General features: G+C 35.1%; 1 protein-coding gene across 1 annotated transcript in view; it reads left to right on the top strand.

Moving 5' to 3' along the window:
• Positions 1 to 18,790, top strand: part of LOC149791134 (uncharacterized) — a 58,147-nt gene that overhangs the window by 20,771 nt on the left and 18,586 nt on the right. The window contains exons 6-8 of the mRNA XM_089973289.1: positions 4,638 to 4,889; positions 10,427 to 10,545; positions 15,098 to 15,258. Of these exons, the coding sequence (XP_089829415.1) occupies positions 4,638 to 4,889; positions 10,427 to 10,545; positions 15,098 to 15,258 (532 nt within the window). The remainder of the gene's footprint in view (positions 1 to 4,637; positions 4,890 to 10,426; positions 10,546 to 15,097; positions 15,259 to 18,790) is intronic.

Genomic DNA, 18,790 nt, shown 5'->3' with positions numbered 1-18,790 from the left:
CCTAAAACAACAAGGACAAGGTTTTGCCTGGTAAAGTTTCAGTCCCTTCAGTGAACTCTTACAATATGCCCACTATTTGCCTGGTGATGTTTCAGTCCCTTCAGTGAACTCTTACTATATGCCCACTATTTGCCTGGTGATGTTTCAGTCCCTTCAGTGAACTCTTACTATATGCCCACTATTTGCCTGGTGATGTTTCAGTCCCTTCAGTGAACTCTTACTATTTGCCCACTATTTGCCTGGTAAAGTTTCAGTCCCTTCAGTGAACTCTTACAATATGCCCACTATTTGCCTGGTAAAATTTCAGTCCCTTTAGTGAACTCTTACTATATCCCACTATTTGCCTGGTAAAGTTTCAGTCCCTTCAGTGAACTCTTACTATATGCCCACTATTTGCCTGGTGATGTTTCAGTCCCTTCAGTGAACTCTTACTATATGCCCACTATTTGCCTGGTGATGTTTCAGTCCCTTCAGTGAACTCTTACAATATGCCCACCATTTGCCCGGTAAAATTTCAGTCCCTTACGTGAACTCTTACTATTTGCCCACTGTTTGCCTGATAAAGTTTCAGTCCCTTCAGTGAACTCTTACCATATGCTTAATTAAGACTGAATATTTGATGATGATATATCTAGCCCGCACTTTCAATCCACGAGTATTTGTACACAATAAATCATATTATTCACTATCAATAGTTGCCAGTTTCTGTGGATAATTTGGATATAGGGAAAGACAAATTGGAATCGATTTCATATGAAAAGGGTCACAAGTCCAGATCAGTGACTGAAAACACTCAATTAATGACAGATCTAGTTCAGATTTTGTATAGCTATGTAACATTACTGTCTTAATGACGTGATGTGATTTGATTTTGATTTTTAACGTAGCTTTAACAATTTTTCAGTCATATCGCTACGATGTCTGCAATGTGGCAGTTTATAATGATGTCTAGCACTGGGGCATCATGCCACAGACATGTAGCATGATGTCCCACCCGGTCACATGATCCTGACACCAGGCCGACCAGTCCTAATACTAACCTCTTAATGCTGAACGCCAAGCGAGGCAGCTGTTAGTACCATTTTTTAAGTCTCTGGTATGACTCTGTCGGGGATCGAACCACTAGGCCACCGGAGCTGTTCTTAATGACAGATCTAGTTCAGATTTTGTATAGCTATGTAACATTACATTACTGTCTTAATGACAGATCTAGTTCAGATTTTTGTACAGCTATGTAAAATTACATCACTGTCTTAATGACAGATCTAGTTCAGATTTTGTATATCTATGTAACATCACTGTCTTAATGACATATTTAGTTCCGATTGCGTGTAGCTATGTAACCTTACTGTCTTAATGACAGATCTAGTTCAGATTTTGTATAAATATTTTACATTTTTTAATGACAGATCTAGTTCAGATTTTGTATAGCTATGTAACATTACATTACTGTCTTAATGACAGATCTAGTTCAGATTTGTATAGCAATTTAACGTTGCATTACTGTCTTAATGACAGATCTAGTTCAGATTTGTATAGCTATGTAACATTACATGTCTGTCTTAATGACAGATCTAGTCCAGACTTTGTATAGCTATGCAACATTACATTACTGTCTTAATGACAGATCTAGCCCAGATTTTTATAGCTATGTAACATTACATTGCAGTCTTAATGACATATCTAGTTCAGGTTATTTACAGCTATGCAACATTACTTTAATGTCTTAATGACAGATCTAGTTCAGATTTTGTATAGCTATGTAACATTACTGTCTTAATGACAGATTTAGTTCAGATTCTGTGTAGCTGTGTAACCTTACTGTCTTAATGACAGATCTAGTTGAGATTTTGTATAGATATGTAACATTACTGTTTTAATGAGAGATCTATTTCAGATTTTGTATAGCTATGTTACATTACATTACTGTCTTAATGACAGATCTAGTTCAGATTTCCTATAGCTATGCAACATTGCTGACTTAATGACAGATCTAGTTCAGAATTTATTTACAGCTATGTAACATTACAACACTGTCTTAATGACAGATCCAGTTCAGATTTGTATAGCTATGTAACATTACATTACTGTCTTAATGACAGATCTAGTTCAGATTTGTATAGCTATGTAACATTACATTACTGTCTTAATGTCAGATCCAGTTCAGGTTTGTATAGCTATGTAACATTACATTACTGTCTTAATGGCAGATCTAGTTCAGATTTGTATAGCTATGTAACATTACATTGCTGTCTTAATGGCACATCTAGTTCAGATTTTGTATAGCTATGCAACATTACTGTCTTAATGACAGATCTAGTTCGGATTTGTATAGCTATGCAACATTACATTACTGTTTTAATGACAGATCTAGTTCATATTTGTATAGCTATGTGACATTACATTGCTGTCTTAATGACACATCTAGTTCAGATTTTGTATAGCTATGCAACATTACTGTCTTAATGACAGATCTAGTTCGGATTTGTATAGCTATGCAACATTACATTACTGTTTTAATGACAGATATAGTTCATATGTGTATAGCTATGTAATATTACATTACTGTCTTAATGACAGATCTAGTTCAGATTTGTATATCTATGCAACATTACATTACTGTCTTAATGACAGATGTAGTTCAGATTTGTATAGCTATGTAACATTACATTGCAGTCTTAATGACATATCTAGTTCAGATTTTTATAGCTATGTAACATTACATATCAGTCTTAATGACATATCTAGTTCAGATTATTTACAGCTATGCACATTACTTTAATGTCGTAATGACATATCTAGTTCAGATTTTGTATAGCTATGTAACATTACTGTCTTAATAACAAATTTAGTTCAGATTTGTATATCAATGTAACATTAGATTACTGTCTTAATGACAGATCCAGTTCAGGTTTGTATAGCTATGCAACATTACATTACTGTCTTAATGGCAGATCTAGTTCAGATTTGTATAGCTATGTAACATTACATTGCAGTCTTAATGACATATCTAGTTCAGATTTGTATAGCTATGTAACATTACATTGCAGTCTTAATGACATGTCTAGTTCAGATTATTTACAGCTATGCAACATTACTTTAATGTTTTAATGACATATCTAGTTCAGATTTTGTATAGCTGTGTAACATTACTTACTTAATGACAGATCTAGTTCAGATTTTTTACAGCTTTGTAACATTGCATCACTGTCTTAATGACAGATCTAGTTCAGATTTGTATATCTTTGTAACATTACATTAATGTCTTATTGACAGATCTAGTTCAGATTGTTTACAGCTATGTAACATTACATTGCTATCCTAAGATGTAGTTCAGATTTTTTGCAGCTATGCAACATTGCTGTCTTAATGACAGATCTAGTTCAAATTTGTATAGGCATGTAGCATTACTTTCAGAGTGGGGCATTATGTAAAGACTCATCCATTGACAGATCTGTTAATATATTTGTTTCAAGTTGGAAAATTATTACTCATTCAGTGGGGGTATTCTGTACGTGCTCACCTACCAAGAGATATAATTTTTTACACTTAGGAGTATTGTGCAAGCGCACATCTCATGTCAGATCTTGCTCGGGTTTGTGTAGCTTTCTAACATTACTTTAAGAGTGAGCTGGGTAGGGATTGTTTAAGCACCCACTTGATGACAGATCTAATTCTGTCTCGTAGCACACATTGTTTCAATTAAACACCTGGTTCACAAATAATCAGAAAACATATCACCTCATATCTTTAATATCAGAACCCTTATCCAAATCTTAAGCATTCAAACTTGATGCCTAGGTTCATCTGTATGAGAACTCAAAACATGTCACTCATCCACTTGCATATTTGAGTGATGGCTAAGGAAAGGCAAATAACCTTTTCAAAAGGTGGCTAATTAGACAAGTGGTATTTTAAGCAGATTCAGTGCATGACAAGTAAACTTGATGCAGGACAAGTGAAATTAATGCAAGGCATATACTAACTCTTAGCCATATGCCATGCAGTACAGGCAGCCAACTAGACATATTTTGGATTCTTGATAGGACAAGGTTTGGGAGAGGGGAGTGACCTACCATTCAAGATGTAGTGACTTGTCTTTATCATGAAATATCATTTTTATTATATTATGGCTTGCATTGTTTTGTTTAGCTACTTTTATGAAAATTTGTGGATTCCTCTTATGCAACACAATTTACCATTCCAAACTAAAGTCACTAAGGTCTTTTTTGTGCTTGAGTCATCATCACAAAGCATTTTTCCAGGTATCTGCAGAACTGTTTCATAATTTTCATTTATACACATGTACAATAATAATGCTAAATAGGTCAATGTGATTTCCTTTTGATATTTTTTAAAACTTTACGGCTAGTAAACATTCAAATTTCTGTTGAAAGCATTTACCTTATAATTATTACTTTAACAAGGTGTCTAATACACCTATGTTACCTATTTACCCATTCTGTGGCAATTTACCTTGAAGTTGGAAGTGAAAAACAGTGCATAAATGCTATTTGATACCGTGTTATCTATAGATTTTAAAAGCAAGAAATACAATGGAATTTTTCAAGTGTATCATTCTTACTAAAGAAGAATGATTTTCCCTGACTTAATGTGAGTTCTTCATCCATTTCTAGGATTATCGTCATGAGATCTGTGAGAACTACTTCAGAGAATTCCGTTATCATCTTAAGGACAAGCCTTCCAGGTTTCATTTGGTTGAAGAGGACTTTGCCATTGACAACACTGTTGTCGACAGCAAGCTGGAGGGTTTAAAGAAGAAAATTGTAGAAGTTGCAACTCGACAGCCATATTGGGGTGAGGAGATACCTGTGCGGTGGATCCCCCTAGAGCAAGTGTTGATGAACTTCAGGGCTCGAGGGCATAAGGTAGATTTAATAGGACAACCCCAATGTTAACAACTTTCTTATCTAGTCATTTAATAATATGGTATAGTTGTGTCTAGTCATTGAATAATATGGTATAGTTGTGTCTTTGTCAGCAGCTTCAAAAGAATTGTCATTGTTATGGTTTGTGTTTAAATGTATTTGAAAATCGCATATCTCACAAATGTCATAATATATATATATATATATATATATATATATATATATATATATATATATATATATATATATATATATATATATATATATATATATATATACATATATATATATATATATATATATATATATATACATATATATATGTATGTATGTATATATATATATATATATATAGATGTAATGAACATAAAATAATAATACCCCAGCATGCAAGTATGAAGGGCCATGTTAAAAACATAAAATTAAACATAACCTGTGTTTCTTCCAGGATCCAAATACTGGCTATTTCTCAGACCAGTTGCATTTAATGATTTTCCTATGATTGAGATATTTTCTCTCAAAGCATTTACAAAAAAAAAATGTGTTTGCAATGAATATTCAAGCTGCCATATCAATAACATCATCCCACTGAGAGCCAATTCCCTCAACAGGCCTTCTTTTTTATCTGGCTCTTTAAAGAGAAACCGTTGGCCCCAGTTAATATTAAAAACTATAGCTGCATGATATCAGACACATTTCGTCATCGTAGTAGACGTGATATTGGGCATGATTATGATCTTTCAGGTCTTTAGTTAGGTTTTGGTCTCAGTTAATCAAAATCCTTCACTCAATTTCCAAAATGGAACATGTCCTGGGTTTTGGTCTCAATTAACCAAAATCCTTCATTCAATTTCCAAACTGGAACATGTCCTAGGTTTTTCCATGGTTACTTCATATAAATAAAAGCCTTTAGCCCACACTTTGCTAAAGTTACTATTATACAAAGCATACTACCTGATAGCTTTTGCTACAGCATGCAGGGTGAATGAACTCTATTCCATTTCCTTCAACCTGAACTATCTTCAGTTCAGATTGGTTGGTTAGGTGGTCCTCTTGACACAACCATGCTTCATAGCCAACCATTTACTGGTAATCATTGTCATCTTTTGCTCATCATCCTCATTAGATAGATAAGTAGCCTTGCAAGAACCATTCACGAACTTATGCACTACTTAAAAAGCACAGAGATGAGCCGTGACATGCATAAACGAAATCACCCTTCAAGCCCATGCTTCATGGCTGAAATAAGTTATACATTCAGCGTAATCAGAGGTTTCACAAGATCTGAGTAACATCATGAAGATTACTGCCCATGAGATTAAAGCAATCTCTGCATTCCTTGTGTTCAAATGTAACATAGTAGAAACTGTTAGCTAGAGTGCAGACTCAACCTTCTTGAGTTTTATCCTAAAGATTAAGCTTTGCAGAGGTAAACCTTGAATCTGGTAGATCCAGTGGCAGCAACCCAGATGACCAACAGACCCAATTAAAACAATCAACACAGCCTATCAGCTTCGCTGGATTCGCCAGTGAAATTTTGTAGCATTTTATAGCTTAGATTTCAATAATTATCTTCTAATTATATGTAGGGTCATAGATGAAGTGACCCCAGGCTGTATTGTTGATGAAATTAGGAGAACAGGTTATCGTTCTCATTTGGAACCCAGCCTTCATCCTTAGAAGGACACCCAAGGTACAGGATGGGTGCTTACCATTCACTCCTCCTATTACATATTCTCCTAATGTATGTGAAGGAGAGGGCACATTGTCAAGTAAATTTTGTTTCTATGAGCATATTTACCCAATTAAAGAGCCACCCCATCCCACCATACAAGCACCCTCGTTAGTATATTGCTCACAAAAAAAGACTGGCGACACTTGGCAGGGGCAAGTGGCAGTAATGGGCAAGAGTTATTTCCCTTTGTCTATACGATATAGTGGATATAAAAGCATTGTCATCTTTCAGTAGGACTGGATTTACAGTGTTGCAGGCTAATATTCCTAATGTAATGTGCTTGGGTAAGTATTCTAGGAAAAACACAATTTGCTTAACACTTCGTTTTCAGATACACTTGCTGCTTGTGCTACACTTCTGAAATTGACACTTCTTTGGTTTGCCTTTTCTGAATGGAAAAACCTTCATCCATATGTACAATCTTTCTGTTTTGGAAGATTTACATTGACCAAGTCTGACTACTCATATAATATTCAAACACTAGTATTACTGAAAATAAAATCAAGAATAATAGATGATGCTGATTTACACAAATTGGTATTGTTTATACCAATTTTCTATTTCTCCTGAAAGCAAATTCATTTGTTCCATCTATGTTTTATCCAAATGAGCAAGTGTATTGCAAACAACTTGAACTAATGATTCTTGCACAGTTCTGAATGAAATACTATGTATACAAAACTAACTGCAGCAAGGTATCAAAGCTCAGACTTTATTGATTTTCGAAAAGAAGAAAGAAAAAGAAACTAAATGAGCATCATGTCAGTTAAGTCTTTGTTGTACAAGCAAATATTTGTCAGGAATATAATCCTGAATTGTTGAATTAAACAGGTCCAGAATTATCTGAACTAATGATAATTAAGCTTTCACACATTTTCCCATGAACTGCTGTGATCCATTCAGCACGAATCCACTTGTTTCAAAGTCCAGTACTATAGTATTGATCTTCCCTAGCAATGTCATCCTTTTCCGCAGTGTTTTCTTTGAGCTGTTTTCTATGACACTTGTTGAAGTGTGATTTAAGTTCTTTTTTGTAGTTTGTTCTTTTTGTAAAATGTAGTGGTTGAAATTGGTTTGTTCAATGTAGTTACCATCTTTGCACTTTGATAGGCTCTGCACTTAAAAATTATTTATAATGTTTGTCAGTTGTGTTTTGAAAGGAGCAGCTGGTTATGTGCTTGATTTTACATGTGGAATCACTACATGATCCCAACCGATGGGGTGGAGTCACTACATGATTCCAACTAATGAGGTGGAGTCACTACATGATCCCAACCAATGGGGTGGAGTCATGACATCATCCCAAATGATGGGATGGAGTCACTACGTCACCCCAACCTATGGGGGAGTCACTACATAATCCCAACCGATGGGGTGGAGTCACTACTAACATCGTCCCAACTGATGGGGATCAAAATTGAACTAAACAACTCATGAGTGACTGAATTGATGCCTTACATATCAGAAAGTACTCACTGATCATGCATCGTTATAGACATTGTTTGAAGTTAGTACTTATAAACTTTAGTAACTAATTAGCATGGTGTTGTCCCTTTTATCACGAGCACAAAAGATAAATCTTGGTAAGTGTTTGATCCTTGTTCATACAGGTCGTAGTATTTTCACCATAGAAACAAGGACGGTTTGTTGTCAGAACAGTTCCTTAGTTTTTATTTGTATTTTCATTTTTTGGGTCTTTGTAGCAGTGACTCAACAAAATGAAATACCTAAGTACTTTGAAAATCCCTGAATTCAGGTGTCAACAAACATGTCTTGTTTTCAAATGGTATGCTTTATAAATTTAGACCCTTGAAAAAAAATAAAGCCAGAATAAAAATTTGTTTTAAATAAATGATATATGTTTAATAATGTAAGACGCAAGGAAGATTTGTTGGAGATGTCATTTTATTGAATGCATCAAATCAAGAAAAATTTGTTGGACATGGCATATTTTTTTTTAATACAGTAGTCCCCCTCTTGAACGGCCCCTCTGGCCAGTGGCCACCCGCTCTTTACAGTCAGAATCCGTTGGTATGACAAGTTTGTGTTCAAAAGTACCCCTCGCGAAAGGCCACCCGGCTAACGCAACCATCGTCCAACATACTAGTGCAATAATATAAAATTTACCCACAACAAGCGACCACATTTTATTTTAATATGTATCCAGAATCAATATTTTATTCATAACTTGTGCTAAGTAATCCGATTTATGTTTCCCAATGTCAGTTTTTCTTTATTGAAAGTTGACTAAAGTATATGTACCACTAAGGTTAATATTATATCATTTACGCCTCACGAGAAGCCACATTTATTCCATAAAGCCGAGAAAGACGCAAATTTTAATCCATACAAAAGGGTAAGTACATGTAATCCAGTTAGCTTTACTGCTGTGTTATCATAAGATGTCTGGTTTAGTCACTCTGATAATTGTTAAGATTACAATTATCGAACAGTAGTAACAAGGCAGTATCGATGTACAATACACAAATCAGCAGGAAAATGGTTTGATAGCCTTTATGGCTTCCCTTAGTGAGATGTTGAGCTTGCTGACTTTGATAATTAGTGGCTACTACTACTGACAATAATTGTCAAAATTACAAATCCTAAAGGCCGCGAGGTCAAATCTGCGTGATGTTAATGGTACATATTTAAACCATTTTGCCTTCTCTCACTTAGTGTAAAGAAATGTATAAAAACAATAGGGTACCAGACTGTGACTAATGAATCATGCGACAACATCACTTCCTTTATAAACACACAGCAATTTTTTAGGTGCATACAAAATTGTTTTATCAGTATTGTAGTTAGCAACATGAATAACTTACTGCAAAAAGATCAACATGTCATCGAGGAAAAGAAAAATTCTCAGTTGAGAAGAGAAAGTGAAATTAATTCAAATGACCGAGAGGTGTGGGGGTCGAGGATCCATGCAGAAAACTAATGTCTGAAAGACTCACATAACAATATTGTGAAAGATAGGGAAACCACTCTGCAGAAGTGGGAAGGTGAAATGGACGGAGAAAGGAAGACTGTTTGAGCCAGGAGATGTTTGTATCCTGATTTGAATGACAAGAAAAAGCAACAGTTCTGTCAGTTGATTTGGGATATGACGACTTTACCACAAGTAACGGATGGTTGCACAGATTTCATGTGTGCCACAATATTAAGTGTTCTGCCCTTAGTGGAGAATCAGCTGATGCTAATAATGAAGATTGGAACAAAAGACTAAATGATATATGCATGGGATATGACAACAAGGACATTTTTAATTGTGATGAGACTGGTTTGGTTTTTGGACTGTTACCAACAAAGTGACAGATGATGTGATTTGTAACATAATTATAAAGACAGTTTTAAAACTATAGTAATGGTTATTCATAACATTCTTTTGAAAATAATGAAACAGTTTTACATTTATTTCATAACATGCATGTAATTTTTTAATGAAAATATTAAATGGTTTATAATTAAATGTACTTGTGACATTCTTCATATGTATTTAGTATTCACATTTGTCATCCCCCTGTAGAAAGGCCACCCTGATTACAAGGCCACTGCCCTGCTGCAATAGGGTGGCCTTATAAGAGGGGGACTATTACACATCAAATCAAGGAATTTTTTTGTAAATAGCATATTTTATTGAATACATCAAATCAAGGAAAATTTGTTGTACATGGCATATTTTATTGAATACATCAAAAATCAAGATCACAGCAGTAAAATGAGCTTACTACAAAGAAAATAAAAGTATTTAAATAACAAAATAAAATGCCTTCAGACTTAATATATTTTTATTCTACAGGTGATTCCTAGGAGTCTGTTGGTAAACATAAACCAGGCAGGAGGTGTTGAAATATCCACAGATGAACTGGATCTGTTCCTTAGATTCCAACATGAAATTGGGACAGTCCTTTACTTCAGGTGAGATTGGGATTCTTTCTGTGTATCCTATTTGTCTATATTACATTAAAGGTCACCGGCCACCTATATTGTACAAACGTGTGATACAATTATAGTTATAAACAAAACGCATTGGTTATGTATGCACACCATAAAAATGTTTAATTAGACTTAAAACTCCGTTTTATAAAATGAAAAATTTATTCACCAATCTCTGCAAACAATCGGTGGTTTTTGCATGCCAAAACCGGATATGACGTACATTTATCCCTTCTATTCAGCATAGCCATTCAAATGCTTAATTTCCTCACGTAAATGTCTGTGGGATATAGCGTACGATTGTGCTTTTGGGCAGCAAATATGGTGCACTGTGTTGCATACTGATGTAACCAAAAGAGTGATGATGGGGAAAAAAGCGTTCTTTCTTTTTCCGAAAAACCATGTTTACCAGAAAAAGGTGTATTTAATCTATGGGATCAAATAGGGGAGGGATGGGAAAGTTGTATCATATATGCCGGATTATAGTGAATTTGGCCCAAAGACAATTCGGTCCAACTCGAAATACAATTCAGCCAAACTTAGCAATAGTTTGTATGTTCTTTTTCTTCAACAAAAAAGTATATGCTATGTAAGATAGGTTTTAGGGATAAAAAACTAAATTTAAACAAACTATTTTGGTATTCTTTGAAAGAAAATAACCGTACTTCTTAATGTACATATGTATGACAGAAAACACAAACTGACATATCTTGCTTGTTCTAATTAAAATATTTATATACATTTGTTATGCTAACAAATATATGCAGCTGCACAACAACATTCTCAATTTAAGTCTTGCGGTCAAATTATCAATAATCATTTATGAAACAAAAATATGTAACATAATATCTACATAATACATATTCATTTTGCTAAGGGTAGTGTACGTGAGATATTATAACAAATATACACAATTTTAGGATTCACGTTGTAACACGGCTGCATACAATACATACTAGATTACACGAGAGAGAGAATAATGTTGAGCATTGTGTCAGTGTTTACTTGCTGCAATATGAAGCTCTTACCAGTTAATTTTATTGTTTGCTTGTATTTTTCAAGTTGTTTTAGTGTTTGCGTGTGTAAATTGAAAGCTTGTCATTACTGGTCAATATCGTCAATCATATTTGCTCCATTATTCCGTACAAATTAGAAAGGAAATACTTTTGTGTTTAATTTTTGCCCCCCCCCCCAGTCATGGTACAAAATAAAATGATAAACATAAACTTGTTTGAAAATAAAATGAAAGAAATTAACCTTGCATTGTTATAATATATTCCTTCTTTTTTCGGGGCCCCGAGTGGCCGAGTGGTCTAAAGCGCTCTCCGTTACGGATCACTGCCATCTCACCTCTGTCTGCGTAGGTTCGAGTCTCGGATTCGGCCAATGTGGGTATGTGAGAAAGCTTGCAGTAACTTCTCGAGAGTCGGTGGTTCTTTCCGGGGATTTCCTGGGTTCTTCCTCCACCATTAATACTGGCCGCCGTGTATAGCCTATCTTGTGCTGAAAAATGGCGTTAAAACATACAACAACAACAACGACCTTCTTTTTTCATCATGCGAAAATTAGTTTTAAAAAATATATATCCACGAACTCTGTATATGTAACGGATTTCGGCTTGTGAATGCATCCTTATTTTAGTGTGTATTGCTTATGTCAAATAACAAAATCGCAAATGAGGCGAAAATATCATCCGATTGCTTAAAGGCACCTGCCATTTACGCCTGATAAGTTACTTATTGCAAACTGACCCAGATTGTTATATATCCAGGTTAACTATAAGTTGGTATCTCGCAAATAAAAAAACAACATTATTTTAAAATACATTAGATGTGAGTGCACATGATAATCTTTTTGCTAGCATGGGTTACAAAAGTATTATTAAAGCAAGTTATTATTGTGTATAATATTTGCATTGGAAACATCAATTATGATTACATATGGCAGACAAATAGAAGCCCGGGTGATAAACACAATTGGTTTGAAGCTATAAACTCATTGTTTAAACTTACAGAAAGGATATCAAATACATTGGTATTTTATTACAATGCAAACCATCCCCGAAAAATTGACTTTGGTATCTTTTTAGTGTGCCGATTTTTTCTTCTGAAGTTGGCCGACAAAAGGAAGTCAAGTTTGGTTCCTTTGGATTCTTTAAGTGTGCCGATTTCTTTCATCTTTTGTTTTTATTAACTCTGACGACACAAGGTAGCTGGCATTGAGTCTTTTTACCTGTATTAACAGGAATTTTCTAAATAAATTGAAACAATGGAACAGTTTTGAAAGCGACACAATCTAGTGCATCATGCACGCATACCGATATAAGGCTGAACAGTAAATTAGTTTTTATTAGTTTCATCTAAAATATTTCCTATCCATAGTTTATAGTGTTTCATTTTTCGACAACAAGAAGCATGTAGTTCGTCTTGTAGAGATAAATGTCCGTCATTTACGGTTGCGTCCTCTATAGGTGGGAACTCGTAACTAAGGGGAAGTAACAGCGTTGTATAATTCTATTTCGAGTAATTCAATTTTTATTTCTTCTTTACACTTGATAATTTTTTATTTTTTTGTGTGCGAGTATAACTATTTTTAATCATGTAATGCAAATCTGATATAAATAGGAAAATGTTGGAGTATGGCCGATGACCTTTAAATATACATTATATAACCTATATGTTCATGTTAGTAATGATTTTAATTGTTAACTATGGTGAAAGTTATTTACCAGTGTAATATACATGAAGTATCATATTTGTTGTTAAAACAATGCTTTTTGTCAGAGCAGATATTATGAATTACTGGTATTACTCAAAATCAGATGTGGTAAAATTCATAATTATCAGCATTACCCAAGCATAAAGTGATAAATATCCTAATTGTCAGTTTGTGTAAATATTCTAATTATCGGTATTCCCCAAGCCTAATGGCGTAAATATCCTAATTTTCAGTTTAAAACCAAATGTGGTAAATATCCTAATTGTCAGTTTAAAACCTAAAGTGGTACATATCCTAATTGTCAGTTTAAAACTTAATGTGTAAATATTCTAATTTTCGGTATTCCCCTAGCCTAATGGAGTAAATATCCTAATTTTCAGTTTAAAACCAAATGTGATAAATATCCTAATTGTCAGTTTAAAACCTAAAGTGGTAAATATCCTAATTGTCAGTTTAAAACCTAAAGGTGGTAAATATCCTAATTATCAGTATTCCCCAAACCTGATGGCATCAATATCATAATTGCTAGTATTCCCAAAGCCCAGTGTGGTAAATTTCTTTATTATCAGTCTTGCTCAAAGCCAAATGTGGTAAATACTTTATATTGTAATTGAGGAAGAGAGACATTTTTAAAACCGATGCCCACTATTGCTTTTACAGTTCCAGCAGAAATGAAATTATCTTTGAGGACCTGACACTAATAGCTCTAACATTTTGGTTGTTGTTGTTGTTGTTGTGGGGTTTAACGCCAGGAAAGAACCACCGACCCACAAGAAGCTACTGGCAAGCTTTTTCACGTACCAACATTTTGGTTAACCAGCTTCATGTTGGTGTCATTTTAAATTGTGTTTAAATTATAAATCAAATTAAACTGTTTTTGTGGATGACAATTGCATTGGGCCAATTAAGTGTAATTTTAATATTGCCATCAGTAACGATTATAATGATGGAGGCTATAAACTGTCAATGAACCTGTATTTACCATGCTTTCGATTGGACACCCAGTCATGGTGGAGACTAGGGATTGTCAATGAACCTGTATTTACCATGTTTTAGATTGGACACCCAGTCATGGTGGAGACTAGAGCTTGTCAACGAACCTGTATTTACCATGCCTTAGATTGGATACCCGGTCATGGCGGATACTATAGGCTGTCAGTAATCATTTTTGTACCTGTATATAATAATAATAATAATAACGAGGACTTTGTATAGCGCCCTATCTTTAGAAGCTCTAAGCACTTTACAACATTAGACAACACCTATAAGATAAAAAACATATATAATAATATGATTGCAAAAAGAAACACCATGAAATTAGAAAACATAAAAATTAATGAGAGTTCATCATAGGATAAACGGGTTGAAGCGAGTATCACGTGATGGCGGTTTGTTAAAAAACAAAGGAAGTTGTAGCAGTGGAGCAAGACGGCTGAGAAAAAGTTTAATTGTTCTCGTTTCCAAACAAGGAGATGAAGAAACATATATGAACTGAACAGCCAATACGTAATGACCACAATAACGTAGTCGAAGACAGGCAACAAGCACAAATATCATGAAAATGGCACAAATAACAGAAAAGCTGCTTCAAGCCGGTTAAGTGATAGTGGCCATCTTCAAAAAAATAAAAAATAGAATAACAAAAAAAAATATACCAAGCTGTAGATTGCTCAGATGTTTGTAAAGTGGTATTAATTGTATGAGATATCCATTTTGGTAAATGAGGCCTGAAATCAATTTATGAGTATATTTTATACAAGTGTGCTGGAAAACAGTAAAATTTGGTAATTAGTGTTGTTAATGCTCTTTCTTATAGCACAGAATTATTGAAAGAGAAGATTGTGTTGGAACCACAATGGATGATTAATGCCCTCAAGTCCCTCATCACGGCAGAGATGTTTGTCCTGAGAAATATTCCATCTGTCTTAGCCATGTGGTTTGAATTCAAGAATGGAAAATTGTCTCCAGAACTCATTGGTATGAACCGAATAAGTTAGACTTTGTAGGGGATTTTCAGAATGTGACTTCCTCAAAATTAAATATTCATGTTAATTCAACTTAGTACCGTATCAGACATGGCTTTCTCAATGTGGGTTTTCATTACATAAGATTTGGCCCCATCATATCAGTGAACAGACGTGGAATTATTATCCTTCCATTCTAGTTGTGTATGAGCATATGTATGCATGTAATTGCTTTCTGTGATGTAGATATCTAATGTCATCTTTCTATGTTTGAGCTGTTTTGTGTATGAAATTGCTTCATGTGATGCTCTCTAATATCAGCTGTCATCTTTTCCAGTCAGTCTGAGAAGGATGAGAAGCGTTCTTGTCTTCATAAAGAGTTGGATAGTAAGGGTGATCCTATGAAGCCCATGATGAGTTCACTGATGATTATACCCATATTCCCATCTCAATATTTGCACACAGGAACATTGGGATGGAAAGTCAGTGGTGAGCACAGGATGTAATCCTTTCATTTTGGTCAACTCTGATGAGTTTGTCCAGGAACCAGCCAAGACGATCCCGTTTCACATGGGGCCCTTAGATTGTCTAGTGGCTAGTGTGCTCACCTTTACCAATCACAGCAATCTGACCGTTGCCTACGTAGGTTCAAGTGTCAGACTGAGAAAATGGGGTTAAACACCAAACAGCAACCTGTTCCTCCCCTTGTATCTCCTGCTTTCTTCCTCCCACCTGTTGGCTCAAATGTTTACCGAGGAAGAAATCTGGACATTGTTTCAGCAGTAAACAGAGTTATCATTGACTGCTTCTTCCACTGGATTTGTATCCAAAGTCGTTAAGCTCGAAGGGCAAGAAAATCCTCTCCAACTTAGAAAGACCTAATGGTGCAGAATCACACCCAAAATCTTATTTTGGTCCTTCATTCTGTGATGGATTTGATGCTTTCTGAACAGCTTTTGAGTTTGCCAGGCAATGGGTGGTGTATTCTCCCTGTATCATATCACCATTGATTTTGGTATCCAGTTATACAGTTCACTGTCTTGGCTTGGCCCTTGAGTCCTTTTCTTGGATGCTGGTACATCACAGATGCACAGTTGGATAGGACCTGAACTCACTAATTCGTCAAGATGTCAGGATTGCTCATGCCTAAGGCATGAACGCTTGTCTCACATGCCAGTCTATTTTTAACAGTCTTCAGAAGAAGGAATCCTTATCTCCAGCGGCATTTAATTACTTGCTGGACACCATATCAAAATTGTCAAGGCATGCCTAGATAGTGTCCAAATAATGTGCTAATAATGAACTTTTGCATCTTTGAGATTGGTGCTTCCCAGAGGAACTTATTTTGAAGCTCGTCCCCCTACATGAGGACCTAAATCCATTTTTAAATTGGAATTGCTGGTTTTGAAACTTGAATGGAATGAAAAGAAGGAGAGTGATTGTCCATGGTGTGCTTCTAAGATGATTTTATCATTGGGAATGTTTGACATGAAATTTATATCACACACAATAGACATTTTGAGCAATTGGTCCTCGTTGGAAGTGGGGTCCAAATGTCTCAGTTTCTGGCATCCATCTTTACAGATCAGTGATATCTCAACTCTGTGTTGGTTTGATTCTCAGGTCAGGTAGCATGGGTATATGAGAGAGGTCGTATCCAGAGTGTTTCCTCCCCCAAATATACTGGCCACCAAGTATAACTTATGTGCTGCAAGATGGCATAAAACCTATTAAACCAAACATCCTGATTGTAAGCTTCGTATTACCCAAATACTTAAGCATGCATATATTTGGCCTGAGTATTATTTTAAAATAAGACGACACTCAGGTAGAACAAGATTTTAATTCTTTATAAAAAAAAATAATACAAATGTACCTTTCTAAAAGAAGGATAGGAACAACAGAGTTTGTTACTGAAAAATTATGGCTGTTAAAATATCCCCGGATAAGCAGTAGCTAGTTGGTAGAAGTATTGTTCTGGATTATCTCATATGAATACAGTTCAGCTGTTGGTTTTGTCAAACACTAGATGAAAGCCAAGTACATATTCAGTTGTGTTTATACTGTGTGACTTTCACAAGATCTATAAATACTGTTGCAAAAGAAGACAATTGATAAACAGGTTTAGTTTTGTAACAATAATGCGTTCAGGCATATATCACATGAATGCAGAATAAAGTAAAACCGAATGATGCATTGTCTTGGAAGAGGGTTATTTACTGTTCAGTGGTAACTATGACTCTCTTCCTCGACAACCTTGATTTCTGGCTAAGAATTTGCCAACTTCAGTGTAGCTGTGTTGAAAACGATTGAGATAGGCATCTCTGTGGAAAGATGGTGTTAAAGATTTATTTGGTTTTCTTTAAATGAGAATGATTGGAATCATCTATTTGTCCATTGGAAGGGTCCTCTGATATTTTGGCAGTCACTATTTCCAGGTGGATTGTCTTTATTATCAAAATAGCTTATCAGCCCATCACCGAGTGGTATAATGATTACATTAAAATTAAAAACCATAACAGTAAGGAGTGTGTCTGCATCTTGGACCTACATAACTCATTCTTCCTTAGGTGATATCATGTGAGATACCTTCTGGCGATTTCTGTTTCATTCCCATCTTGTATAGCTTATATTCTTCATTAGATGATATCATGTGAGATACCTTCTGGCGATCTCTGTTTCATTCCCATCTTGTATAGCTTATATTTCACTGAGAAGTGTTATAAATCTAGAACAACTGGCATGTCATCCTTTTGCCTTTGATCTTTTGTGAACCAGAGCAAAGGCATTTAATTTGTATGCCCCATTATGACAAAACAACATGTGATCAAACCACTAACTGGCTCCAATTTACACTTTTGCAGCAAGTGTAATTCTTCGTATGCCAGGCTTGCTTTAAGGTTGCAAATCTTTCTCCTATCTAGTAAGTTTAGCAATGCAATATTATTAGGTAATGTATTAATACTACTAACGTGCAGGATTTTTTTAGTGGGGAGGGGAGAAACTAATTTTAATTTTGTTATGCCTACTTGCTACTGTTGCTGGGATAACCTCTTCTCATCCTGCTCATATGTCCTGTAGTCTTGATCCGAGTCCAAAGAAGAAGATAGTCCATGCATTGCTTACTACTAAGGAATCAGACTGATGTCATGTTCTTGTCAATTATGGGGGGGGGGAATACTTTGCTCTGACTGGGGACTTAAGTGTCCAAATAAAGTAAAGCAATGCAATAGCAACAGATACGTATTTCATAATTCAAATTAGTTCCACCCCCAAAAGAATGCTGCTGCAATTAGGGCTTTTTGATCATTTTAAGTGTTAAAGCACCACTATTTACAAGAGTTACTGCTTTTTTGTGGAGCAAACTATGGAGGAAATGTATAAACTGATTTATTTATTCTCAACCAAATTGATGTTTCTCATTGTGTCTCCTGCACTGACCCTCTGTCTGGCCAGCATGTATTGTATCTCCTCCTTTGACCCTATGTCTGGCCAGCATGCAGTATATCTCATCCACTAACCTTCTCTCTGGCCAGCATGCAGTG

The sequence above is a fragment of the Sinohyriopsis cumingii genome, chromosome 10 (genome assembly GCF_028554795.1).
Source record: "Sinohyriopsis cumingii isolate HCF-2022 chromosome 10, ASM2855479v2, whole genome shotgun sequence".
Classification (NCBI taxonomy): domain Eukaryota; kingdom Metazoa; phylum Mollusca; class Bivalvia; order Unionida; family Unionidae; genus Sinohyriopsis; species Sinohyriopsis cumingii.
This window is presented reverse-complemented; position numbering and strand designations above follow the sequence as displayed.